This window comes from Thermobia domestica, chromosome 16 (genome assembly GCF_964235325.1).
Source record: "Thermobia domestica chromosome 16, izTheDome1.hap1.1, whole genome shotgun sequence".
Lineage (NCBI taxonomy): Eukaryota > Metazoa > Arthropoda > Insecta > Zygentoma > Lepismatidae > Thermobia > Thermobia domestica.
In genome coordinates this window covers 30,237,330-30,264,925 of record NC_137469.1, presented here as the reverse complement: position 1 = coordinate 30,264,925, position 27,596 = coordinate 30,237,330, and the positions used below count along the sequence as shown (strand labels likewise).

Sequence of the window (27,596 nt, the reverse complement as noted above, 5' to 3'; positions counted from 1 at the left end):
CACATTTTTTATGTCTCCGGAACGATTTGAGAAATCACATTACTGTCTTTGTGTCTTTTGAATAGCCACATAGTAGTTAAATGTGATACTTATCGAAACAATTTCTCCAAATGAAAGCTTTTTCAAGAAAGCAAAATTTTTACAATCTCTTGTAACTTTTCTTTCTATTTATTCGAAGCTAGGTGAAATGCCGGTTCTTCACATTTCACAGGTAAAATAAGTTTATAAAAAAATATGTTAACCCTCTCGTTTCCTTTGGATACGCATTCCAATGAAAGTGCAGTGACAAAAAGAAAAGCATAAGATACTCTATTCTTGGCATAAAATTTGAACCTCTCTATTCCCTTAGAATGTGCCCTTTAATCAAAATAACATAAGAAAAAGCTCGAAGTGAGTGACAGCTATGTTGAAAAATTTATTTCAAAGATTTATCCATTTTCCCGTGATGCAATCCACATAAGATCACTTTCGTTTATATACATATGGTGTTCTACAAGTGGCACACACGGACTACAGAGCATATTCTAAAAGTCAAAAATAAAGCGAAAAACATATATAATTGAAAACCTTTTGGAAACACGGAAACACGAATTATACTATGTGGTAACGTCGCAGATGAAGAACTATGGAGAAGATCTACCAATCCATCAAATAATTGCATCGATTCTTGCCAGATAACAGTTAAAGTTAATAGGCATTGACACTAGCACACTAGTTATTAGCGTAATAATCGAAATAACTCTTTGATAGATTTGTAGAGCGATGCTAATGATTCCAAGTTTGTTGCCATATTGTGAAACTTTTGATTCCCTATGTGACTCCGGAAGACATGCCATTATACAGTATTTTCTTTTTATTTTGACCTGAAGAATAGCGCTCGGTTGTTCGTGGGCGCCATTTATAGAACACCCGATATATATATATATATATATATATATATATATATATATATATATATATAAAGAGAGAGAGACAATGAAATGAAATTTAGTTTAAAGTACTACGATTATGCGCCAAGGCTAAGGAAGACGAAGATGATGAGAATGAATTAAATTCATGGAATGAAAATAGGAGAGAACAACGAGATAAGCCAGAGAAAACCCACACACACAGTTTGTACATCGCAAATTTCATATGGTACGAGGTGAGATAGAACCAGGGCCCCCACACACCAGAGGTGAGCGTTCTCCAGCTGAATCAGTGTGGTCCAGTTTTATTATTTACGTCACATACTGATCTTAATATTTGACAAGATACCTATGATCAGCATTGCCCGCCTCACTTGCATTACTAGGGTTGTAGAGACCTGCAAAATTTGAAGATTTGTAATACTGTAGCGTCCTGAGTTTGTAATACTGAATAATAAATCTGGTATTGCAAGTTCTCGTTTAACATACAGATTTGAAATACGTAATAATCTGATGCAGTGCCATTTGAAAAAAAAAATGACTTTATGCTAGGTTAATCTTGTGGTTTTGCAATGTATGTTAAACTATGTTCCTGCCATTGATATTTGCATTTCATTTTCAGTGTATTAGTTTAAAAGTTACAAGGGAGATCCAAAATAAATGATTCACCCTGTATATATTTTTTTGAAAATTGTTTCTGCGTTTTGTTCTTTAACCGAAGAAATCCTAAACTACGAAAGAAACAGATAAGAAAAGAAAATCTGATATAGTTATTGAGAAAGATAGTGCGTCTACCTTGATTAGCGCAAGCCATCCATTTCACATCTCTAATATCGGCTACTTCTCGGCCAATCAAGTAAGTGAACACCCTCACATGCATATAAGTCTTATTATACCAATTGTATATTTCAAATAATTCCTTGAAGTTATAAGGAACGCCATCAGTAACTAACATTATTGCCTGATTACATCCAGCACCTCGGTTTGGTTCTTCCCTGTACTGAAATTAAACATAAATTCTTCGTTTAATATTTAATAGAAATATAGGCAACAGAAGAGTGAGTACATGGGATGTTACAGAAATACAGAATAGCACAAAAGTAAGTTTACCTAAAATAATAACATTTATATTAAGATATAGTTACATTCGTGCTAAGTGATATGTTTGAGTGGCTTACTTCTTTTTTTTCACGCGCTACTACTCTAGTCAACTGTTTTAAGTTGGTCACAAGGAAGCGGATGAAGGTAGATTTACATCACAGTTGCACCACCCGAGTGTAACGTAATGTCACGTGGTATTATTGTGAGAGTCAAGGTGGAACAAAACGATCCTTCTAACCCTCTTCGCTCGCTTACACTCACTCAGCTATGTTTCGTAACGTAAGTAAATCACTTTTTATGCATTATATGTTACGTACAAGGGCAAAAAAGTATTATTTTTAATCTTATTTAAATGATAAAAGTGTTATTAAAATTTTGAAAAATAAAAAAACTTCCTTGGGGCGGGTTTGAACCTACGCCAAAAGCAACTTTTATTACTAGCTCATGTGCTAGCGCTAGCATGCTCGGCCACAAGTACCGACAGCAGTTGGCGTTTGATTTGTGCTATATGTTTGCTACGTTGTGAGAAACCGATAACTTCAACCAATCAGAACTGTGCATTTAGCTCCTATGGCTAAGGTGGAGCGTGATTAAAATATATGCGTTTGACTACATTGTCGGATGACCTTGTAACCATGCGATTGCTATTCTTTTCTTAACAATTGAGACTCAGATTTGTTGTGGTATGTGATTTTGTTGTGTTCAAAACTGTGACGTGTTGAAAACTGTAATGGTAGATAGGTATACAACAGAACAGCGTAAAAAGATGTTTCAATTATGGCAAAAAAAAAAAAAAAAACTGAAGCACAGGAAGGTTTTCGTGCAAAGTTTTCTGTACGGCTTCACCAAAACGACAATAACTATGGAGACTGGACTAGTACTGTTAAAATGATTCTAATTCGTTATTCGTTTTTTTCGTTGTTATTCGAATATTCCAAGAATCCATAATTCGAATCGTGTATTATTGAAATTTAAACAGCACTAGATCAGGCACGTAGCCAGGGTTTCGTAATAGGGGAGATCCGTGACGAAATACTGTGGTTATCACACCAAGGGCTAGATCATTCTAAACTGTTTTACTGACAACATACCCATATTGATTTGTTAGGACAATAAAATGAGGATATGTTAGTAAGTATTTTAATAACCAACTATGAAGAAATCTCGAGAAAAAGAATATAAAAAAGTATTGAAAAAGATATAGTCTTTTGAGGTCATTCGAACTCGGTTCTTCTCGTTTTCTTTCTTCTTCTTTCTTTCATCTTTGTTTAATGTCGTCAAGGATAGCAACAAGATCTCTTTTGCCACTAAAGATATTGTATAAAATGGATTAGTGTTGCCGCAAAATTGAAAATTTCTTTAATAAGTGTAACTGGAATCTATATTATTGGTGATTGTGGACATTTCTTAAGTTCTACTTGAGAGTCTATCTGATAGAACCGGTTTATGGAACGTCATTTGTAGTCCATAGGATTAGCATGGAGCTAGATGGACTTTGGAATGCTCCGTTACAATAATATCCATTTTCAACTTGACAACCGCCCTCCCGTTTCCTCCACACAAAGCTCCTCACAAGAAAGAGCAATCAAATGCTTGTTGTAGCTTTATATTTTTTAACACTGATTCTTCTTTTTCTCGTTTCTTTTTGTTTTATCCTTCTTTTATTTTTTCATTTCTGGTTCCGAAGGTGGGTCCGGATCCCCGGATCCACCCCTTGGCTACCCCTGGGTCTACCCCTTGGCTACGTGCCTGACTAGACTAAACAAAACATTTGAAATAACGGGAACATTGCAAATGTAAACAGGTTTGGACGACCATGAATTTTTGTTCCGAATTAAAACAGACAGAAGCATCAAGAAAGCAAAAGGTGATTTTAAATAAAACGTGTGATACTCTGTGTTTGGGTCCACAATGTAAATTACTTTCCCAATTTCTATAAACTTAAATTTTGTGTATGGATAAACTAATGTTTGCGCCACCCACTATACTAATGTTAAGGATGCAGGGGGAATCTAGTGAAGAAGCAGAATAAAATAAATGTAGTTAACTGCGTACTGGGAGGAACATAGGTGAAGCAAGGAGTGCAACGGAAATTAATAGAAAGAAGGAAAAGAGAGAAATGATAGAAACAAGGAATAAAGGAAACCAAACGAGAAACGAAGCAGTGAAAGAGAAAATAAAAAAAAAGATAGACAAAGAAGTGAAAATAAACAAAAGGTTACAGAAGGAACGTAAGGAAGAATGCATGCTTATAACAGTTTGTATCATATAACAATCATTTTCAATTGACTAATGTATGCCATAAGATCACACCTCCGAAGCACGGACAATGAGCGTAAAAGACAAGACGAAAAATTTTACGAGACTGTTGAGCAACATTAATTCAACTAAGTCTTAGATTTTAAACATTGTTTTAACGTTACATGAATCTACAAACAAATTTTGATCATTAACATCTTCAAACAATGTTCCGAAGTGTTCAATCAGTGGACAAAAAATATCTAGAATGTATGCTATGCTAACAGTGGTTATTAGGACCAGAGATGAGCACGCTCACTCATTTTTGCTCTCAAAAGGGCCGTCCTCACCTTTATTTTGATAGATAAGTGTAAGGGTGAATGTGGCTAAGGGTGAGTGTGAGGGGGTCGTTTGAGGATGAGTGTGGGGCAGTTGATTGAGAATGAGTGCTGCTGAGAGTGAGTGTAAGGGAGTCGATTGAGGATGAGTGTGGGGCAGTCGATTGAGGATGAGCGTGAGAGAATCGATTGAGGTTGAGTATGGCTGAGAGTGAGTGTGAGGGAGTCGATTGAGGATGAGCGTGAGGGAATCGATTGAGGTTGAGTGTGGCTGAGAGTGAGTGTGAGGGAGTCGATTGAGGATGAGTGTGAGGGAATCGATTGAGGTTGAGTGTGGCTGAGAGTGAGTGTAAGGGAGTCGATTGAAGGTGAGCGTGGCTAAAGGTGAGTGTGAGAGTCAATTGAGGGTGAGTGTGAGGAAGTCTATTGAGAATGAGTGTGAGAGTCAATTGAGGGTGAGTGTGAGGAAGTCTATTGAAGATGAATGTGAGGGAGTCGATTGAGGATGAGTGTGAGGGAATCGATTGAGTTTGAGTGTTGCTGAATGTGAGTGTGAGAGAGTCGATTGAGGGTGAGTATGGCTAAGGGTGAGTGTGAGGAAGCCGATTGAGGATGAGTGTAAGGGAGTCGATTCAGAGTGAATGTGAGGGAGTCGATAGAGGGTGAGTATGGCTGAGAGTGAGTGTGAGGGAGTCGATTGAGGGTGAGTGTGGCTAAGGGTCAGTGTGAGGAACTTGATTGAGAGTGAGTGTGAGTGAGGGCTAGCAAAAAAGCCCATTTCTGGTATGAATTATCTTAATAGTGTTCAAAATGTACATGAATTTCTTATAAATTCAATGAGTATACGGCACAGAAGCGAGTTTTAAACAATGGCAGGGAACTTCACACATTACCATTTACACATTTACAAGTCGTTTCTGCCCATACACACCAGACGTTGAGATGATTTTGAACACAGAGCAATTCCTATTAACCACTGTTAGCATGCATTATTGACATTTTTTGTTCACTGGTAGAACATTTCAAGCCATTTTGGTCATGTTAGGCAATGACCAAGTTATTTTTTTCAAAATGTCCAAACACTGATTTATTTTTTCGCAGTTAAAAAGTATAATTTTGTTCTGACAACTATCTTTGCAGCAACAACTTCGAGAATTTTTTAGGTGCACGCAATTATACAAGTTGATTGTTGCTTTTCTCTACACACATTATCAATTAACTATACCCAAAACCTAGTTATCCTTAAAAATAAATTAGTTTTAGCGATACAGTTCCCAGACATATAACAGACATACGAAAATTTGAAGTTTAGTTTCAGAAATGACATAGGTAACAAGGTAACTGAACAATGTTATGAATCTACAAGAAATAACTGTGTCCAAGTTGATAGAAATATAAATAATGAGTATTGAATTATATTGGATACTAATAAAAATTTTAACTTCCAGAAAAATCCCTGTGAATGCTGAATTCATGAAGAATATAATAAAGTAAGGACTTGATTTCTAACAATTAATTTCATGATATTTTTCTGGTATTCTCATTCCCTGTTAACTTTCTACTAACTAATAACTAGAGCGACCCACATTATGCTTTATTTTTTGTTTTATTATGCTTTATTATTTTTAAAAATTATGCCTTATTATGCTTTATTGTTAATTTCAGCCATTGTTTTACATTAATCGTATATAATGTATAATATTTACTATATATTAAAAATTCTAAATATCTTGATGCATTTATTAATATTTTATGCAAGCAGTTTGTTTCATATTTAATGAACTTTCTACTTAATTTACTGTAAGGAGATATACTTTGCTCGAGTCAGTTTTTTTTATCACTTGTGTGCGCCTTAGAGGAGCACATATACAGAAAGGGAGAATAAACGATGCCACCATAAAAATACAGAAAGTGCTCAAGTTCAAGAGATACACATAACAATATAGTGTCAAGTTCTTGTGCACTTTTTGTACATTCCGAATCATCATTCATAACTGCGCATACACCGTAAAGTTTACAAAAATAAAAATAAGCTTTTCATTATTGCATTGTTATGTTCTCAAAGATTTTGCATTGTACATACTGGTTTTAAAAAATATTAATACAGTATGTGAAACTTGCAGTTAAACAGAATTTTCCAAGAATTGTGCTATACTATAATTTAAATTATGCTTTATGCTTTATTTTCTAAACTTATGCTTTATTATGCTTTTAAAATTAGTTTCTTCTGGACCCTTAGACAACCACAATCATGTTCAAGGTACCAACCATATGTGTAAAATGCCATTATGCTTTTTATGCTTTGGGGTTGCTTTACTAATAACATTTCTGTCTCAAGTTAAGTGCTTCTTTCTTCAGAAAAAAATGTTAATTCGGTATCTTCCTTGTATCGAATTGATTACTTACCAATTTCAGTAGTTCAAATGCTTTCGTCAGTGCTTCTGTAAAGTTGGCTATTCCTTCCGTATCCAAATCTTCTATAGCATTTTTCAGTGATCGTACGTTTTCCAGATTAGCCTAGTATAAAGAATAATATGAGCTTCAGACACAATACTATCATTGGATTAAAATTAAACAAAATGAAAAATGGAAATAAAAATATATCAGAGCCTCATAATTTATCTTACTTGTCCTTACGAGGTAATTTCAATTACGAGTATAAAATATAACAAAAATCAGAACATATGCAACTAAATTCACAACTGTAAGCTACTCTGTTTCTGTTTAGTTTTAAACAACAACAAACTTAACTATATCCTCCCATAACTCAAAAGATGAACTACTGTGGTCTCTCTTCTTAATGGCAGCAAACAAAACTATTTGCATTCTTCCGCTATCCAAAAGTTAAAGTAGTCTCTGTTTTTTCTTACTTCTAAATGGTAACAAACAAAACTATTTGTATCCGCTATTCAAAAAACTGCTCTCTGTTACACAAATATGTTTTTTGATTTTCCATCTGTGTTTATTTTATATTAGGTTAACATTCCAAACGTACTGACTATATTTATCTTCAGAGCTGTACTGAAAAGTTATTTGTATCCTTCCGCTATTCAAAAATTTATTCTTAGTGATAACGCTTAGAGACGGAAAGACTAATTATACACGTGCTTTTCCACATATCTGGATCAATTGAGAACATGCAGCATGAAGCTGGTAGTGTTTTGTGAAAGAATGATTTCCTTTCTCTCTTAAAAATTCTTGAGCAACCAATGAATATAGCAACTATGTCTTACACCAGTGTTGAGAATAAGATTTGTACGGAATGAGGCTTAAGGCTACGGACTCGTAATGTTAAGGAATAATGGCACGTGCCTATATTTTGATTGTGTGTTGCTAGATTAAATGCTGTGCAAATAAATGAGTTTAGATTGGAAGCAGGTTAAGATGGATTAATACTCCTGGAATAATTTCGATGCCTTTTTTGGTAATACTTAATGACGCTATCTGGATTATAGAAGAATTAGTATAGCGGGATATAGTATACAACAGTTCCTCATCATTTCCCGAGGACTCACGAAGTTCAGTCTTTTACGGATTATTCATTGAGGATCTAGAAACTTGAAAATGGGGTAACAAAGCGACTTTCATTTACTTATTGACTGAAACTTGTACATGACATACCACCATTTCTGTACGTGGTGCAAGAGTTAGAACTATCCTCGAGTACGGTGCACTTTATGTGCGCCTCTGTAGTGTCCTTGTACTTTATATTTCACTATGTGTGTGTGGGGGGGGGGGATTGAACGCATATTACGTGTCTTGTGCTCGTGGATAGTTCTTACTGTTGCGTACAAACGTGAGGGTATTTCATGTAGAAGTTGTAATAGCACACATAAGAAACGCAGATCACGGTGTACTCATACTGCATATTCCAGTGTGATTACAACATGATCTGTGTTTCTTATGTGTTCTATTACCACTTGTACATGACATACCACCATTTCTGTACGTGATGCAAGAGTAAGAACTATCCTCGAGTACGGAACACGATGAGGAACTGTTGTATACTATTACCAGCTGTGTAGTTGATTGGATTCGGATGTTTAAGCCTAACGGGGGTCGGGAACGTATTGTTGAGGAATTATAGATGCACTCAATTGTGGATTATAAATGTGGGGACATTGGATTTATGTCTTCCAAACACTTCTCGCTTTTCTAAGTCACACAATATAAATCTATCTTATCTAAGCACAATAAAATAAGTGGAGAATATACTCAAATCCAGGGCGCAAAATTTCAAAGTCAGACGCATTCGCCAATCCAAAAATGTTGGTTGCCAGTGCCTCTCACGTACAAATTAGGAGAGGTCCCCCTGTACGGCCTTTGGTTTGACAAAGAAAGAGATTACATCAGGGTATAAAATTTCAAAACCAGACATTAGATTCAGGATAATTAATTTTGAATGGGATAATTCATATACATTCTATACATGTCGAGTTGTCCGAATTACAACGTTGTGAAAACTTCACTTTCCATGTCCGTTGTGAAGACATCACATTCCGTGCTTTTCTCTCACTCGGTGACAACTGTTTTCGTGCGAAACGGATACTGAGCAGCCCTGTGAATTTAGGCAGAAACCATTCCTACTGAACACGGGTCGCCACCGCTAAATTTCTAGTTGCCAATGGTGACCTGACGACCGGAAATTTTGCGCCCTGCTCAAATCCATCATCTCCACGAAAATAAATACATTTAAAATTATGCATATATTATAATCGTAAGAAAGGAATACAAGTGTATGTTTCATACTTACAAGAAATCAATATTTTAGTTATGAGAGACTTGTACCTAGGTACAGTCATTCAATGAAGATTTAATTAAAATCTTTACATACTGCCAGTAAATACGTTCTACTTATTTCTATTTGACACAAACATATTGTATTGTGAGCATTTTGTTTTAATTTTTGAACTTATCAGAATTTCGAAAATATTATAACTTAAATCCCTTTGCTTTTAACATTCATATATGGAAGGTGCTTACCTGTACCAATGTACTTTGATCAAAGCACTCCACTACGTTGTCCGTATTATCCGAAAAGTTGAACACATTAACAAAATCATTGTTGCCCAAAGTATCAAGTATGTTGTTGACCACATGTTTTGCAATTTCTTTTCTCATACCAGTCATTGAACCGGATGTATCAACTAGAATCACCACATCTTTTGGACTAGTTGCAGCTTCAATGTACCAATTACGTGTACGGCAATCATAAAGGTCTACTTTGGCTAACCATTGCATCGCTAAAATAAATTTTAAAACATAAGTGACAATAAAATAGTTGCACTATTGGAGGAAAATTATTAAGTACATTAACGCCGTACTATTTATCTCGAGTCAAATCATAAGATATTCCATAGAGTTCCACAAGGATCCACTTTGAGACCTTTCTTATAGAAATAACAGAACTAAATTTAGCATTAAGTTGCTGATACTAATATTTCAGTACCGGTAACTAGTATAGATAGTTTATTTATGTATGTACTGAGTGTTTTATAGCTTTCTCGGGTTTTAGTATACACATATAAGTTTATGGATTCTTTGCTTTGGAACATCATTCTCTCTCAAGATGAACCAATCCACTTTATGCTAATATTGCATATTTTTCAATTCATCAATGAGTGACCTATATGCGTATTTACAAGGTAACACCTAACTAACTAACTCTATGGCCTATGGAACCCGGAGGTTCAATGCCACATTCACAAATGCACTCCACTGACTTCTATCCTTAGCCAATTGGATCTAGTTTCTATGTATTCCTATTTCTGCGAGATCCACCTTAATATTGTTCTCCAATCTGTGCCTAAGTCTTCCTAATGGTCGTTTTCCGATGGGTCTTCCAGTCAAGACTTTGAAAGCGTTTCTACTTTCTTACAGCCTTGCTAGATGACCTGACCACCTAAGCCTCCTACACTTGATGACCCTAACAATGTTTGGTAAACCGTATAAATTATGTAGTTCCTCGTTATGAAGTTTTCGCCATTCCCCATTCCCATTCCTCTTGGGTTCGAACATTCGTCTCAGGATCTTAGTCTCAAATACTTTCAATTCCCCAGAGTATTCAATGTTCTTCCCCCAGAGTAAGCGACCATGTTTCGCAACCATACAGAACAACAGGCATGATTATCGTTTTGTATATTTAAGCTTCAAATTCCTCGACAGAATTCGCCACGACAAGAGATTTTGAACTGAATAATAACACAAATTCCCTGCTTTCAGTCGACATTTAATTTCTTCGTGAATATGATTTTCGTCTGTTAATATTGATCATTTTGAAAGTATCCACTTTATCAAAAGTATTATTTAATATTTTAACGCATTCGTAATTTGCCTATTACGGTCCCGACGCACTTCCATGTATTTAGTATTCTCTGCATTTACTTCTAAACCCATGTCCCTGCAAGCGTTTAATAAGATCTCTGCATTTCTTTCTATTGTTCTCCTATCGTCCCCTATTAAACCTAGTATGAAAATATTTCTGATAATGAGTCTTTGGAACAGTATATATTGACTTGAAAAAAGCATTGTGAATTAAGATTTCCTTCTGCTTACCATTCAAAAACTAAGAGTACTTTCTACTACTGTAAACTTTCACTACAGACATCCGCTTTTTTACTCACTAATATAACTATAGGATTATTTACGGCAAACCACAGGACAAATACAAATCTAACAATCGTCTTCAGCATGTTTTTTAAAAGAAAATAAACTATTTATTAAGTATATTTTATGCAAACATATTTGAGAAACTAAAAAAAACAACATTATATGTGTTTGTAATTTACTTCATATACAACATCAAAATGGAAGTTATATGTTAAATGCTACATACACGGTTATGACTTAAGAATCAAATGTGGTTTCTATTTATATAATCTCTACTGTTATTTCTTCGCTTGCAGGGACATGGGTTTAGAAGTAAATGCAGAGAATACTAAATACATGGAAGTGCGTCGGGACCGGAATACAGCAAATTATGGATGCGTTAAAATATTAAATAATACTTTTGATAAAGTGAACAGTTTCAAATATGTAGGATCAATATTAACAGAGGAAAATCATATTCACGAAGAAATTAAATGTTCACTAAAAGCAGAGAATTTGTGTTACTATTCGGTTCAAAATCTCTTGTCGTCGCGAATTCTGTCGAGGAATCTGAAGCTTAAAATATACAAAACGATAATCATGTCTGTTGTTCTGTATGTTGCGAAACATGGTCGCTTAGTCTGAGGGAAGAACATAGACTGAAAGTATTTGAGAACAAGATCCTGAGACGAATATTCGGACCCAAGAGGAACGGGAATGGGGAATGGCGGAAACTTTATAACGAGGAACTACATAATTTATACGGTTTACCCAACATTGTTAGGGTTATCAAGTGTAGGAGGCTTAGGTGGGCAGGTCATGCAGCTGTAAGAAAGTAGAAACGCTTTCAAAGTCTTGACTGGAAGATCGATCGGAAAACGACCATTAGGAAGACCTAGGCGCAGATGGGAGGACAATGTTAAGATGGATCTCGCAGAGATTGGAATACAAAGTAGAAACTGGATGCAGTTAGCTAAGGATAGAAGCCAGTGGAGAGCTTTTGTGAACGCGGCATTGAACCTCCGGGTTTCATAGGCCATAGAGTTAGTTAGTTAATTAGCTAGCTACTGTTATTTCTTAATCCTTAAGATGTACCCATCAATACGTAATTAATACCGTAATTCTATCATATAACACCAATAACCTAAAGCAGTGTTATTCTATTAGGGACAACAAAACCTTTGTGTAATAAACGTGATTTTAATAAAATATATTAAAAGAATAAATAAACTTTGAAAATATATCACCCTACAAGAAAGTTCCTAATGGCGAACAAACTGTCTTAAGTATTCAATTTCATCGCAAACAATAAAGTTAAATAAAAAACGAACAAAAAAATAATAACATGAAATTTGAAGTTTTTTTTTTTTTTTTTTTGTACTTTTCTCTTAATCTTCATACCTGGGTATTGTCGCATAAATCCAGTGGAGCTTCCAAAATATTGCCAGGACAAAGATGGATCCTTTTCGTAATTGTGTTTAAAAATCGGATCTAACTTTTCAGACCATCTAATTCCTCGTAAAACATCTGTTGCTGTAAACGGTAATGAGAGAATATGTTAATAATAATTTACATATGATCAAATATGTATCTGTATATGTTAGTATTAATTGAGGGCGCTCAGTGCCTATGCCATATATCTATCTAACAAACAATATATATATATATATATATATATATATATATATATATATATATATATATGTTGTTTCAAAACAACACCGACAACGTTTGGGAGGTGATTCATGACACCAAGGTAAGTATAGACCAACCTGGTGCACAAATGCCTTTCTGAGTTATAGGCTGCCGAAAACATGAAAAAATGAACTTTAAAGGTCCATAGTTCTAAAACTATGGAACCTACCGTAGTCCGATCAAGACTTTATTTAGGAACTACCAGGGAAGCAAGAAAGTTCGTGCGCTTTTGAACCACTCCCGCTTCCATTTGGCTGCTGCGGCGACACCTGTCCCCGTAGCATGAAAGTTTTGACTGTTTGGAAAAGCTTATACATTGACGCATCAGCCACGGTGAATATAACAACGCATTTGTCAGTGTAATGTGTAAAAATCGCTCGTGATCATGTCAGTGTCAAATGAAGTTTTTAGAGTTTGTTTGCTTTACGAGTTTAAATTGGGGACAAATGGTGCAGAAGCAGCTAGAAAAATATGTGTTGCGCTCGGAGAGGGTGTAATAAGTAAATGTACAGCACAAAAATGGTTCCAGACCTTTTCAACTGGTGACGAGACCTTTCAAGATAAGCCTCGCTCTGGGAGGCCTAAATCAGTGGATATGGACCACCTGAAGGCCTCTATTGAAGATTATTGCAGTCAAACATGCCAGGAACTTGCTCACCGATTCGAGGTAAGCAGGAAAATTATTCGGGTAAGTCTGCATCAGTTGGGGAAGACCTGAAAACTGGGTCAGTGGGTCTCTCACGAGCTGACCGCTATGAGCCAAGTTCTAAGACTGAATATCTGTTCATTTTTGTTGACGAGACACAAAATCTGTCCAATTTTGGACCGTATAATAACTTGTGACGAGAAGTGGGTCATGTATGACAATAAAAAACGGTCATACCATTGGCTATCACCGAATGATCCGAAGCCTTTGACTGCAAAACCGAACATCCATCAACACAAGGTTTTGTTCTGTGTTTCGTGGACTACAAACGGTATCGTGCACTACGAATTCTTGGAACGTGGTAAGACAATTACCAAAGATGTGTACTCATCACAACTGAGAACGGTAGCCACCAAACTGACCCAGAAACAGCCAGCACTAGTAAACAAAAGAGGTGTGCTCTATAACCAGGACAACGCGCGCCCTCACACCGCAAAACAGGCGCTGGAAGTAATCTCAGAACTTGGTTGGGAGCTTGTATCTCATTCTCCCTACTCCCCAGATGTCGCCCCTTCGGATTGCCATTTATTCTTGGCCATAGACAACTTTATGCGTGGCAGGCAGTTCAAGACTGAACAAGACGTCAAAACTGCAGTTGCTGAGTTTTCCGAGTCTCGGGAACAAATATTCTACAAAACTGTCATTTACAAGCTTGTTGAGCGCTGGGAGAAGGTTGTAGAAGCAAATGGAGGCTATTTTGCCGAATAAACAAACCGTTAAAACCCTGTAATTGACAGTTTTCTTCCATAGTATAAAAGCGCACGAACTTTCTTGCTTCCCTGGTACTATGTGCGCTATCCAAAAATACATGTTTCAGAATCGTGCGGTAAGTCCACAAGAATTTTTATAGAAGTAGTTGGTGAGTACTTCAAATTAACCTCTTCACGGATATGGCATCAAATCACCGCACATATTTATGGGGAAAATAATCCGAATATTTTCACTAAGAAGAGTGCGAACTGAAGGTAAGTAAAAACAAGAGCTTCAGAATGTTATTTGACTTACCTTCAGTTAGCACTCTTTTTTGTGAAAAAAATTCGGATTATTTTCCCGATAAATATGTGGCATCATTTGATGCCATATCCGTGAAGAGGTTAATTGCACTAGACAAACTCCCTCTATAAAAATTGTTGCATGAGTACCTTAGTATGTATGTATATGTATATGTATATGGGAGGTATTCTCTCCTTTTATTAAAAATGAACTGGAATTGCAATGGTTTTACTTTACTGATTACTTCAAGTGTATTATTAAAATCAATTTGCACTACATCTAGATTTAATATTACTTAACTAAATTTGATTTATAAATATTAATATTAATATCATAAAATTAAATTTTCTCAAAGAAAGGAACATCAAAAGAGAATTGAAGAAGTGTTAATATCCCCGTTCATTAAAGAAAAACGTTTCCTCTGAAAAATCCTAGGGGGCACATGTATTCATAACTATTATTCATTCAATGACTGATCTCTGACTTCTGTAATTATTGATATGGGATTCCATCAATACATAAACGTTTTATACTTTGATAATGAGTCTGCTTACTGATGCATGAGATTATGTACTTATATTAATAGATGTTATCATAAATGGACTTCTTTTTTTTTAATGAAACTTTAAAAATGTAATTTTTTACTGATTGTAAAGAAATAGAATACCGTAGAGCATCATTTCCAATAACGACCCATAACCATAAATTCGGTTACTATCTTAAAAAAAAAAGTTAGTCATTTCTCAAGAGACTATTGAAGGGATACGTATAGGCTTCTAGCCAAAAGCGCGGTTTCGGCTTCCTGATTCCTACGGCGCTCATAGCTTCGTGTATTTCCGTAAAAGAAAGTTACTCAATCAAAATTGTTTCGCAAAACTTTGCCTACCATGTTATTTTTAGTTTCTAATTGAAAAGGATATAAGAATTTGAAATTCTAGGAATATTATATTGAAGTTAGAAATATATATGTATATATTAGAAATTATATTATGTATCCAACTTTAGAATGTTGTTGTTAATATTTTAAATTCTTACACATTTTGAAAATGATCTATCAAAGTACAATTAAAAATTCGTTAATAAGGATCTTGTTGTGTGATTCCTTGGTATGCAAAACACACACACACACACACACACATACACACACACACACACACACACACACACATATATATATATATATATATATATATATATATATATATATATATATATATATATATATATATATATATATATACGAGGGGGCAAAAGAAACCGGATTGAAAGAGCGCTGCCGTTCCTAGGCGTAGTAGAGAGTTCTCCTGCTAGGTGGGTCTAGTAGAGACCTTCCCAGATCAGTTGGCCAAGCGGCGTCTGCGTAGGAGGTTAACGTTTGATCGTATTATTGTTTTCCTCAACTGTTCTCGTTTGCCGCCTGCGAAATCGTTATGGCAGATTCAAAGGAACAAGGAGTGTGTTTGCTTCCTACTTGTAAAATCGGAAACGAAAACTTACCAAATGCTTCAACAGGATTTTAAGAAGGATACTATGAACCGCACACATTTTTTTGAGTGGTTTGGGCGCTTTAAGTGTGGTGAGATGAGTGTTGAAGATCATGCTCGTTTTGGGTGCTCTTTATCATTTCGAAACGACGAAAACATCGAGCAAATCTGTCCCAAAATCAGCGAGGATCGTCGTTTCATTATCGATGGTATTTCAAAACAGGTAGGAGTGAGTTGGAGCTCGTGCCAGCGTGAGGTTTTGCAAATGAGACATGTTGCCGTTAAGTTTATTTCTCGCCTGCTCACACAGGATCAAATCATTCGTCTGAATTTGAGCCAGGACTTGAAAAATCAGATTGAAAGTGATCCAAACTTTTTGACCAACATGATGACATTTTCCGAGAATTAAACAAAATCTAAACGGAAAATGTTTTGATGGTGTAGAGGCTGTAAAAGAAAACTTTGCAGAGCGCATTGGACGATATAAAAGTTCCAGAGTTCCAGAGGTGCTTCAAACAATGGGAAAGAAGATAGGAGAAATGAATCGCATTTAATGGAGAGTACTTTGAAGGAGACTGAAAGAACTTTGTAAAAAAAAAAAGTAATAAATTATTATTTTTAGAACGAAAGTCCGGTTTCTTTTGGGTCCTATATACAGTTGGCCTATATCCATAGGTCAAACAGCATACACCTAATTCATTGCAATAATAGAAGACGAACCTTTTCCTCCATAAGAACAGATGGTAGTACACTAGCTAACCACTTACCAGGCTAAGATGATATTTCAAACATGAATCAATACCGGAATTTCCGTTCTCCACCGAGAAGCAAAGATGAGTATTCTTGAAATCATGACTGCAGTAGTATAAAAAAAAGTATCTACAGGGAAAAGGAACATTTGACCAATTCCAGGGGAAAAAACATTCCCTTTCGAAACGTATGCTCAGAAAACACTGCGTGTCTCTTTCGACCACTTCACGATTAATGACTTTAAACTGAATACGTAAACTTATCTTGTGTTTAACGAGTTTGTGATGTCTCGCTTCGCTATTGTGATCAAGATCACAGACAAACGAAGTAAAATTGATTGAATCGAGCGTTCTTCCATTGGGAATTCCGAAGATTTATGGGATTTGCCAGCGACGAAACTTATGCCAGAATTTTTTAAAAAATGAAACAATGTTACTATTTTGTGAAACGGGACGTTTTATAACATTAATTTAAGTATATGGATCAATATATTATATAGCTTACCTTGGTCATAGACATTCGTTGGCACATGCACAGAGCTAAAATTTGTATTGACTGACATATTGTAAAAATGAGAATTTGGGTATAACTCGGCGTGTTGATAACGATAAGGTCTTGGGAAATCTTTATCTTCTTCTTCCTCCAGCCTCTCCTCTTCATCTTCTTCAGTGGGAATCAAATGCTTGGCGTTGTAATATTTGTAACTATCTGGTACATCATCATCTTTCTGATCATTGGCTGCGTCCAGCGCCGCGTTCTCGGCTGTGTCCATAATGCGCTTGAAGTAAATAAAATAGATCGAACAATATTAATTAGTTACGTACATAGGGAATTCTAACAATTTATTTTTGTTTTCCCAGATTGAATGATGGCTATGACTAAAGAAGAACGAGTCGAGTTAATGCTCTGCAGTGGAAGAGAAGGATTGTCATATCACAAAATTGCGGAAAAATTTAACCTTCGACACCCTCATCGTCAACTCATTTGTTTTACTGTCGTCGGGAAATTAATCACCAAGTTTAAAGAAACAGACAGTGTATTGGTTTGTGGAAAGCTTATGTGCTAGGAGCTGTCTTCTCTGATGAACATGTAACGGGTGAGACTTATCTGAACATGCTAGGAGACAAATTGATGCCTCAAATTGAACGTTTGGATAAGGGACTTCCAGACTGGTTTCAGCAGGATGGGACCCATGCCCATTTTGCTGCAGCTGTTAGAGATTGGTTAAATGACAATTTTCCTCACTGGATTGGGAGAAGAGGTCATGTGGAGTGGTCCCCTTGTTCACCAGACCTTTCTCCCCTTGATTTCTTTCTCTGGGGTATGCTGAAAGAGAAAGTTTACTCGATGAAGATTAGAAATTTAAACCACCTGACAGAACGCATTATCAGCCAGTGTGCTGAAATCGACGGCAATTCAGACCTAATCCATCGATTTCACCTTAATCTTGCAAACTGCATCAAATTATACATTGAACAGCACGGAAATCATGTTGAAAATATTATTCATTAACATTAAATTGACTAAAATGTGCTTCTTCCATGTACCCAGATTTTATGGACACCCTGTATAGCTGATTCACTCTAGCTTCTAGCTTTTGCTTCTTCAACTGATGATTTAGTAACCATTGTATTGCATTGGGCAGAAAGTGGAAATTACGGATGATCGATAAATAATGAATGGAAAAGCGTTTGAAATGTGTGTGTTGAGAAGAATGGAGAAAAGTAGGAGGGTACAATGAAAATCCAGTGAGGAAATGTTAGCTAAAATTGAGGAAATAAAAACAATAATGAAAATAATTGTTAAAAAGAGTAAATTGAAACAATAGAAGTAATGCCTTCCTAGTTACCTCTATTGTTTCATTTATAACATGGGGTAAAAACTGCCAAGTTTATACATTAATAAGTTTTTATCATAAGTCCAATTACCTAAAACACGAGATTTAATGTCCCCCAAAAAGCGCCCATTTAAATAAGATTGTGGTTTTTCATTTCCCCTTTTTATCTTCTGAAAATGTAAAAAATGTACTTTTAATAATTACTTTCTTGGTTTCTCTTCTAAAGATATAAACTTGCCAAATTTCAACTTTTCACGTCAACCGAAGGTACTCGTGATATGTCAATTCATGTAGCTTTATACAGTACACCGTGCCCATAAATAATTACCCTGATTTCAGGGTTATATAACAACAATTTATGATTCTAACGTTTTTTCCTATTACAGGTCTACTTGGGAACCCATGAAGTTTCTGCACAGTTGTGTCTCATTCAACAATTTCGCCACAAGGAGCGCTGTGTGAGCTAAGGTAGGTGTAGGTAAATACGCCATGTTAAAGCTTTTGGATTTTTTATGTCCTTAATTTTCATGAAACGCAAAAAAAAAAAAAAAAAAAAAAAAACAAGACATGTGCGTTGCAGAATATCCTTTTCCGCTTTTAGAAAAAAAAATGTGCCAATGATACGACTCACTTCTTTTTTGTACCCAAGGTAAAAGAAAAAAGTGTTACAAATTGGCGTATTTACCAACACGTGTAGGTAATTACGCCAAGTCTAGGATACTAGTAGAAACCTGTAATAAATCTTGCAATTGCTTACATCATCTGTATTATACGAACTTACATCATCTGTTATTACACAACATGGCTGAAGCAAAAGTAGAATAACCAAAGTGGAAAATTAATATAAAAAGATAAAATGTAAAAGCGATAATCTCCAAAGTTGAAATAAAGTTCCAAACTGAAAAGTTTTAGTCCATAAGAAGATAAACAAACAGTGTCACTGTACTGTGATGTAGAGAAAACTACACGAATATTACATGGAACATGCGAGACAAATGAAAACATCTTTGTCTTCTGCAGTCAGTCCTGCACAAGCCCTGTCGTATTTCGATGCACCATGCTTGGTGCTGATTTAGTAGCCATGAAATCACAAATACTGAAATTACACTTACAAAACAAAGTATTCCTAGACGGCCACGAAAAAATTCATATATTGTTGTAAACAAGCGGCAATGTTCTGAATTAGCATGGTACTAATAACGTATTCTTACCTCTATTGAAATAATAATGTCCTTCCACAGAACCTTCAAGAAGCAAACAACACTACACGGCGTGGTGGTCTCAGTGCTATCTCCCGGAGTATTCGTCAAACCGTACTTGTCCATGACCGTGACACATATTGGAGGCGGATTCTAGCGGATTTCGTCGGAAACGTCCCAGTACTGAACACTTGGCGTATTTAGCTGCACTGGGGTATATACCTGCAGTTACCTTATATCATAAAAATGGCTTCCCCTCAGGAGAAAACTCAGTGTGTTGTGTGGCTTGCAAAAACCAAATCAGCGATTACTGTGAGCTAAAGTTTAGGTCGCATTGTAGAAAGAAAGCATATGTGGAAACTTCATGAGTAGAAGCATATGTGGTATAACGCATGTTACATTTAATGTATCCAATTAAGAGTTACATTGTTTTGTTATCAGGATAAACATTTATGGGCACCCGGTATGTTATAGATACTGGGTGAACTATAAAATAATTTTGCAACGAGCTTCATACTTTTCCGCTCTTCACGTTCAAGATTTTACTCTGATCGTTCAAAACGTAGTGTGGCGAAATTAGGCACACCTACCTTATCTATCTCTTATTGCTTTGATCTGAATATCTATTGATAGATGAAAGAACGGACAGGAATATTTTATAAGGCTTCTCATAGCATAGCTAGAAAGACTAAAGGTGAAATAGGGCTAATGTTGTAAAAATATTTTGGACCAATTTAAAGGATTCTATGTAATTTGTAATGGAAGCCAACATTAGAAAATTTTGATTGGCAGTAGCATATTACTGTTGGCAAGTTGATGACAAATCATCGTTGGTATAACATTTTTCGGCATACCATGCCCTCTCATTACCCAACCATTAGCCAATATTATCCGAATCCTTCTTGTCACTAGAAGTAGGCTACTATGAATTGACAGGTGAAGATCATTATCCTAACATCTTTCACTAAAATATTTAGAATCTGTTTGATAATGTTTTAAAACAGAGAAAGGGGGAAAAAACTATCAAACTTACCTCCACTGCACTTATTTTGAGGTGTACCAATTTTTCAATATTCGTAGCAATGTCTTCTATTAATTTTCTTCCATCTTTACGATCTACTTTTAACATTTTTTCATGAAGTGTCTGAAAAAAGAAAGAAAGAAAGATATGAACATTCCACAATTTAACATATCAATTAACATTATCTATTGTATACGAATATACCTATAATTCAATATTTCTGGAATATTTAGATTCAACAAAATTAATAAAGAGTTGTAGAAAGAGTGCAGAGAATGTGCAAAGAATCAGAGTGAATACATAATAGAGATAATAGAGTTCCAAACATTACTTAATGAAAGAGTTCAAATATTTTGAGACAATATCCGTATTATGTAGGCTATTATGAACATTCACTGACATTAGGGTCGCCATAAGAACGTGAAGTACACATGGACCGGATATCTTTCAATGTTCTCTAAGTATCTTACTATCCAGTTTGTATACGCAACTTTACTTTCTAAAGTTTAACAAATAATAAGACTATTCATGGCTTTGGATTGATTATTTTAACAAAAGAGACACTGACCAAAACTTAAAACCCACTTTATTTTAAATTATAATTTGTAACTGTTTCGGATATCTAGCATATCCTTCTTCAGACACTATCGAAAATAAATGAAAATACAGACATATATATAGCCATTCAAATTATACTTTAAAATAAAGTGGGTTTTAAACTTTAGTAAGTGACTCTTTTGTTAAAATTAACAAATAAGTAAATATTGTGTAAGGAAAAGTGGACAAAAGTTTCAACACCCAGCTTGAATACACATTACACCCTAACGCTTAATATTTTAAAAAGTCCTTATTCTGTGACACCAAAAGTGTACATGAATATATAGAGCAGCACCAAAATGACCTTGCAGCCGGAAGAAAACATTTACAGGTCGACATTCAAAAATCCGACAACCTTCGGATCTGAGAACTGATGGATTTTCAAAAATGCCGGATTTTAAATGGTTATATATGCTGTATATATTTAACAGAAAGTGACTACCTGTACAGTCCCTTAAAGAAAGAAAATTAGTAAATGAAAAGTAAATCAAATTTTAATGTTTACAAACTAAATAAAATAGTTCTACAAAATTTAGTTCAACTGATTAAAGTAGTTCTACAGAATTTTAACTAAACAAAAGAAAATAGTTCTACAGAATTTTAATCCAACTAAATAAAATAGTTGTACAGAATTTTAATTCAACTAAATAAAAGTTTCTCAGAAGTACAGCGCCATCAAAACATAAACGGCACCTTCAGAAAACAGTCACGAGCTAACGCGGTAAATTTGAAAATGCACTTGGAAATCCGTGCTGGAAATATGAAGGAACTGGGTTATCGATAACCGGGTATTTGAATGTCAATCTGTAGCACTGGCGCAAATCCAGGGGGATGAGGGGGACATGTCTCCTCCATATTAGAATTGGGGGTACTGTCCGATTTGAAATGTGATGATTTGTGTCCTATTGCCACAAAGGAAAGTGAGATAAAATTGATGTCCCCCCAGAATAAGCCTCAAATATACCCGCCTCCCAATGTTGAAGACAACTCTGCTCCCCTGATCCTTCACAGGATTGTTTTTCAATTTCATAAATATTTTGAACATCGCTAAAAGAAAGAAAAAAAAGAAAAAAAGATTATGGGAACGGTCTTACCCGTACCCCCAATGTTAAAGATAGATTTGCGCCGCTGACCTGTAGTATTCTATCAACTCCTTACACGTGTTAAACAAATTAGATTAGAAAGACATAATACAATGCAGAATTTCGTAAGGTTGCTGGAGAGTACGGAAGGAACTCTGAAGTTTGATTGTTTTGTCTGCGGCTCTGAAGACTAAGCACGTGTACATATTGTCGATCATTTTGGCTTTAATATTATGCACTGTACGAAATAGAAAGAATGAGCTAAAACAAGTCTGATTCAATGTTTGAAGATTTTCTGTGACAAATTCCCACTATCAACACACAGTTTCCCTTTTCCAGTTAAATTTCCCTTATTGTGTTTTTCAGATGTAAAGCATCACGGGCAGTAGCCAATGCTGTGCGATATTCCGCGCGGTGTTGCCGGATTTCGGACTCCCCTTTCCCTTCTCGCTCTTCCTCTAGTTGAAATTATTACACATACATTGGCAACATTATTCACAATGTAAATATACTATTCCAGCAAACTCAAAGATTTTGGCTGTGTATCCTAGAAGTATATATAGCAACTGAATAACCTACCTATTAACTTATTCCAGTGGAACTGCTAAACGTTCGTCTTCAACACTACTTTCACTATCGTCTATGTCAATTAATATTTCGCCATTGTCTGAATCTGACTCTTGTAAATTTTTTATTATGAGTTCCAAAAATTGTAAACACAAAAAATAATTCTTCGAGCTTCACTTCGTAGCACTTTTTTTTTTAAAGAAAATTCCGCACTTGTACTCGGTTTCCTTAAAGACATTGTCAACTATAATTTTGGAGAACAAATGAACTACCACGAAAGAAAGCAACCTAGACACTGATGAATTCTGTTTATGCTAGAAGAAGAGAAGTTGCGTTCCTACACACACAATCAGCTCCTTTGCTTCCATGTCTGTTCCTATAATAACATACTCTTATACTTGATGTAGGTCTCACAACAACAATCCATCTGATTCGTAAGCAACACGATATGGTCGAGTTTGTTTTGGGTTACAATAATTTATGAAACCACTCAGACGCCTGGTGCTTTTGCATCCCTGCTAGAGGAGTAAAGAAGGAGTACGTAATTGGCCACACATACGTAAGGTATTGGAACGAAGAAAAAAAAATCATACTGCGTTTCTTCTGTCGAATAAGGAAGAATCTTGCATGAAGGCAATTTCAAAACAATATTACGAATGTCCCATACCTTCTGTTCTTCCACATGAGCTCCCGCCGGGAATCGAATATATATATATATATGAATCAAATTGCAGAGGCTTGTTATTTAATTCGATCGCTTACTATTCTCAAGGGTGTAGAAACGGGGGAAAAGAGGGCCTTGACTTTCCAAACTATTTCCAGCCCCGAAATGAGGTTCATCTAGTATATGTTTAGTAAACTTATTTAATAGTTAATGCAAATTAGGAACGTTTATAATAAAATAAGATTTTTAAAAAAAGAAAAAAGAAAACATCATCAATACAGTTACTGTACCTAATTACAAGGACGCTGATTTCTCTGTAAATGGGGGGGGTGCATTCAGATGCAGAAAGCATATATGATGATTTTAAGAAAAATTGCATTCAAATTATGCCTAATATTGCACATTTACAAATAAAATGAGGGGCCCTGGCTCCCTCAGTCCCCCCAGGATCTCTCACTACTATATTATTGCATAATAATATCTGAGTTGATATTTTTTCGAGTTTTTTCCTTTTAGTATTTTAACCTACATAAACACAAAGTCGGATAAACAGACTGCTAGAAACAGTATTTGTTTTCTTATGAATAGCTTATTGATTTATCTCTTACAATCCGCTTTTCAACTTCAGTACTGTCAAGATCCGTCTTTTGTTAAGGTAGCATCGAGAAAACATAATATGTGTATAGTATACATGGTGAGTTAAAATGCTTTCATATTCTGAAAGAGGTCATTTGTTCTGTTTTTAATGTGTGAAAAGCTTTCCTCCCCCTGAAAGTAATGTTCCCCTAGAACAACCTGTTGGTTACACCCCTGATTATCCTTTAATAAAAGTTGAGTTCCATTTCCAAATCGAAGAAAAATCCACTGGAAATTAGACGGGACACAACGCTCGTTTTACTAATTGTTTTATATGGAAACCTTTCAAAGCGTGTATCATGACAACCAGTTGTCATAAAAAGATGTAGTTTTCACGTATGTGTTCGTAATTCTTTTCTCTACTTCGTAAAGTGAGCAGTTAATGTGCTAATACAATATTTCTAATAAGCGCCTCTGCTATTGTCAAGATTCGCAGTAGCGCGAGAAGTCAACGTGCAGAACTGCTTGTCGCGAATTGTCAACACCGCTCAAAGCCAATTGGACGCCGCGTAAAGCCAACTCAAGGCCATGCCGCTTCTCATCTGAAATCTGCTGTAGTTTGTAAATAGTGTTTTTTCGTACTTGCGACAACAGTTTACGCGTGCTCACAAAAATATGCATTTTACTATATATGAAATGATGTGCTAAAGAAATGCGTCGAATGCAGTGGATAACAAAACTCTGGTTTTACTTTCCAATATTATTAAGAGATTGTCTTCTTGTCTCCGTTTACTCTGAAGATTCGCTAAGCGCGAACACTTACCTCCATTAAAACAAGCCAGCAATGTCACATGTACAGCACGTGAAGGAATTTGGTTTGTATGACGTGATATTTTCTCAATTAATATTGTAGACTTCTATCACTTCCGATTAAATAAATAGGTTAGAGTGGAGACGGTATACAGACTTGGGACGCTTAATTGATTGCAGAACACTGCTTCTCGCTATCTATTATCGTTCTTATTGTAAACCGATCAACGTCAAAGCTCGAAGTGATTGTTTCCTTCCACTTCTGAGAGATGATGTTTCCTATTTTTAGAATGCTACATCGATTCCCAAAACATATTTCGGTTATTTCCTTGGATTTCAGCATTTTTCTTAAAAAAAAGAAAGAAAAGAAAAGAAAAAGAAAAAGAAAAAGAAAAAATCCTTTCCCCTATTTGCTAAATTTTGCTACTAAATTTTCCTAGATTAGGGAACGTTTCCTTAATCTATGAACTCTGTTCCAAATATAGTTTAGTTTTTTTTTTTTTCGATTTGCTATATTTTACTACTAAATTACCATACGTTAGGGATCTTTTCTCCAATCTATAGATTTTGCTTCAAATATAGATTTACTGTGAATCATAGAATATCTAGATACAAATCTAAACGTATTCATATGATTGAATCAGAGTTTCGTTGTTGTTTGCTAATAAGAATTTCAAAACCTAGAGGTGCATAGGACTCCCGATTCAGCTTTTCTGCTCTCATTTTTCCCTGGGTACTTTGCGGTCGGTGACGTGATGTAGAGGTATCACCAGGTTCGAATCCAGGGAGGGGGCCATCGGGGCGATCGCCTCCCCCTAAAGAGGATACTTTCTTATTTTATATATAAATAAAACCCATCCCAGAGTTCGGAGCTCTTAAAAGTAGCTCTAAGTAGCAGTCTTACAACCCACCGTCCCCAGAAATCCGTCCTGGATCCGCCCCTGGGTATCACCCCGATCTTTGCATACGCAATTACAGTAGTTGATATAATGTTTCAAGATGGGCAAAAGTTCCTCCACAAGACGTCACGGACGGGGAGCCAATCAGAACGCTAAACACGAACTGGAGCTACCTGTCATTTTATATACCTTGCTAGGGGTGATGATAGTTAATTTGTGTTTACTTGTATTCACATTTGAAAAAATATTCGTAAAACAAAGAAAAAGGCGCGAAAATTATCTTATGTGGCATTCAACTTTGATAATCCATAATAATTAAGATAAGACAATTTTAATTATTTTACCTCATTTTACCTTCGAAGTAATATCAACTTTGAATTAAAGTAACGTGTTACTGCTACGTGTACGTGTTACATTACTCACTCTTTCAATTTTTTCCTGCTGTGATGCATATCTTGTGACTTCCCAAAGCTCACCGCCAAATGTATGAGCCCAGACGCGTGCACTGAAAAGAAATAAAATAATAATAATAATAACGATGCACGAGTACTGTCTTTGTGAGAGACTTAAGCTTATTTAATTTCATTTCTCAACTGTTAGTAAATAATTAATATAGGAATTAATTAGGAAAGAAAGAAAAAAAAACAACAATGTTTTATAGTCATCCTGAACACTGGTGCATTTATTTCAAGGATGTTATAAAATAGAGGATCTGCCCATATTTATCGTCATCCTATTAAATCGATGAAGCCAAAAAACAACCGAGCATCGGCACGTTTGATTCGCTGCTCTCGTTTCCACCATCGTCTGATTGGCTACTTTAGTTTCCGCCATGATTGTTGGCTCAAAACATTGCGATCCTAGTGGGCGGAGTGAGCAAAGTAGGCGAAACTGTGACGTATGGCTTCAAGATTTTGTTGTAAGGGCAGATCCTCTAATTTATAAGATCCTTGATTTATTTGGTGTTCTTTTGAAGCGATCAGTGTCTCCATGAACATTTTGAATATTGTCTTGGGAAGGTTGGATCTAGGTGGGTGTAGAAGAAAAAAATGGTGTAGGAAAATTTAGTGCAGAAAATTTTGGTGTAGGGAAATTTGGTGCATTGAAAATTAGGTGTATGGAAATTTTGGTGTATATAAAATACCTAATACAAAAAATGACATTTCAATGAAAGACAATAATACATATCATACATTGTTATATACTAAATATATTATATGATATTGATTACTTTGTCATACATGATCAACATTGTCATAAAAATTGAAAATATCGCTTGCTGTGTTACATATATTTACAATATAAAACCCTATGCAATACCTCTTACATAAGCAATTATTTCTGCGCAGTTGAAATTTACTACAATACTTTGAATGTGTGTAATTACGTGTTTTATTTCAGAAACAGTTCGGCCTAAGAACCTGAAATTTTGAACAATTGCTCTCTTTATACCCTAGTGGACTCTAAATTAAACGGAGCTCCAATTCGAAGGATGATTAGAGTCATTAAAACATTTTTCTATTGTTATTACATGTTTCTTTCG

General features: G+C 35.5%; 1 protein-coding gene and 1 long non-coding RNA gene across 4 annotated transcripts in view; one reads left to right on the top strand and one right to left on the bottom strand.

Moving 5' to 3' along the window:
• Positions 1-27,596, top strand: part of LOC145672966 (uncharacterized) — a 123,639-nt gene that overhangs the window by 36,910 nt on the left and 59,133 nt on the right. Inside the window, exon 2 of the long non-coding RNA XR_014128707.1 lies at positions 19,025-19,110. This is a non-coding gene — a long non-coding RNA (uncharacterized LOC145672966). The remainder of the gene's footprint in view (positions 1-19,024; positions 19,111-27,596) is intronic.
• The window catches only part of LOC145672964 (voltage-dependent calcium channel subunit alpha-2/delta-3-like), a 169,912-nt gene that overhangs the window by 126,728 nt on the left and 15,588 nt on the right, over positions 1-27,596 (bottom strand). For all 3 annotated transcript variants that reach the window (XM_081742228.1, XM_081742229.1, XM_081742230.1), the window contains exons 2-8: positions 26,477-26,558; positions 20,871-20,981; positions 17,306-17,579; positions 12,575-12,706; positions 9,569-9,828; positions 6,992-7,102; positions 1,704-1,908 (exon numbers count right to left, since the gene is read on the bottom strand). In XM_081742228.1, the coding sequence (XP_081598354.1) occupies positions 1,704-1,908; positions 6,992-7,102; positions 9,569-9,828; positions 12,575-12,706; positions 17,306-17,579; positions 20,871-20,981; positions 26,477-26,558 (1,175 nt within the window). The remainder of the gene's footprint in view (positions 1-1,703; positions 1,909-6,991; positions 7,103-9,568; positions 9,829-12,574; positions 12,707-17,305; positions 17,580-20,870; positions 20,982-26,476; positions 26,559-27,596) is intronic.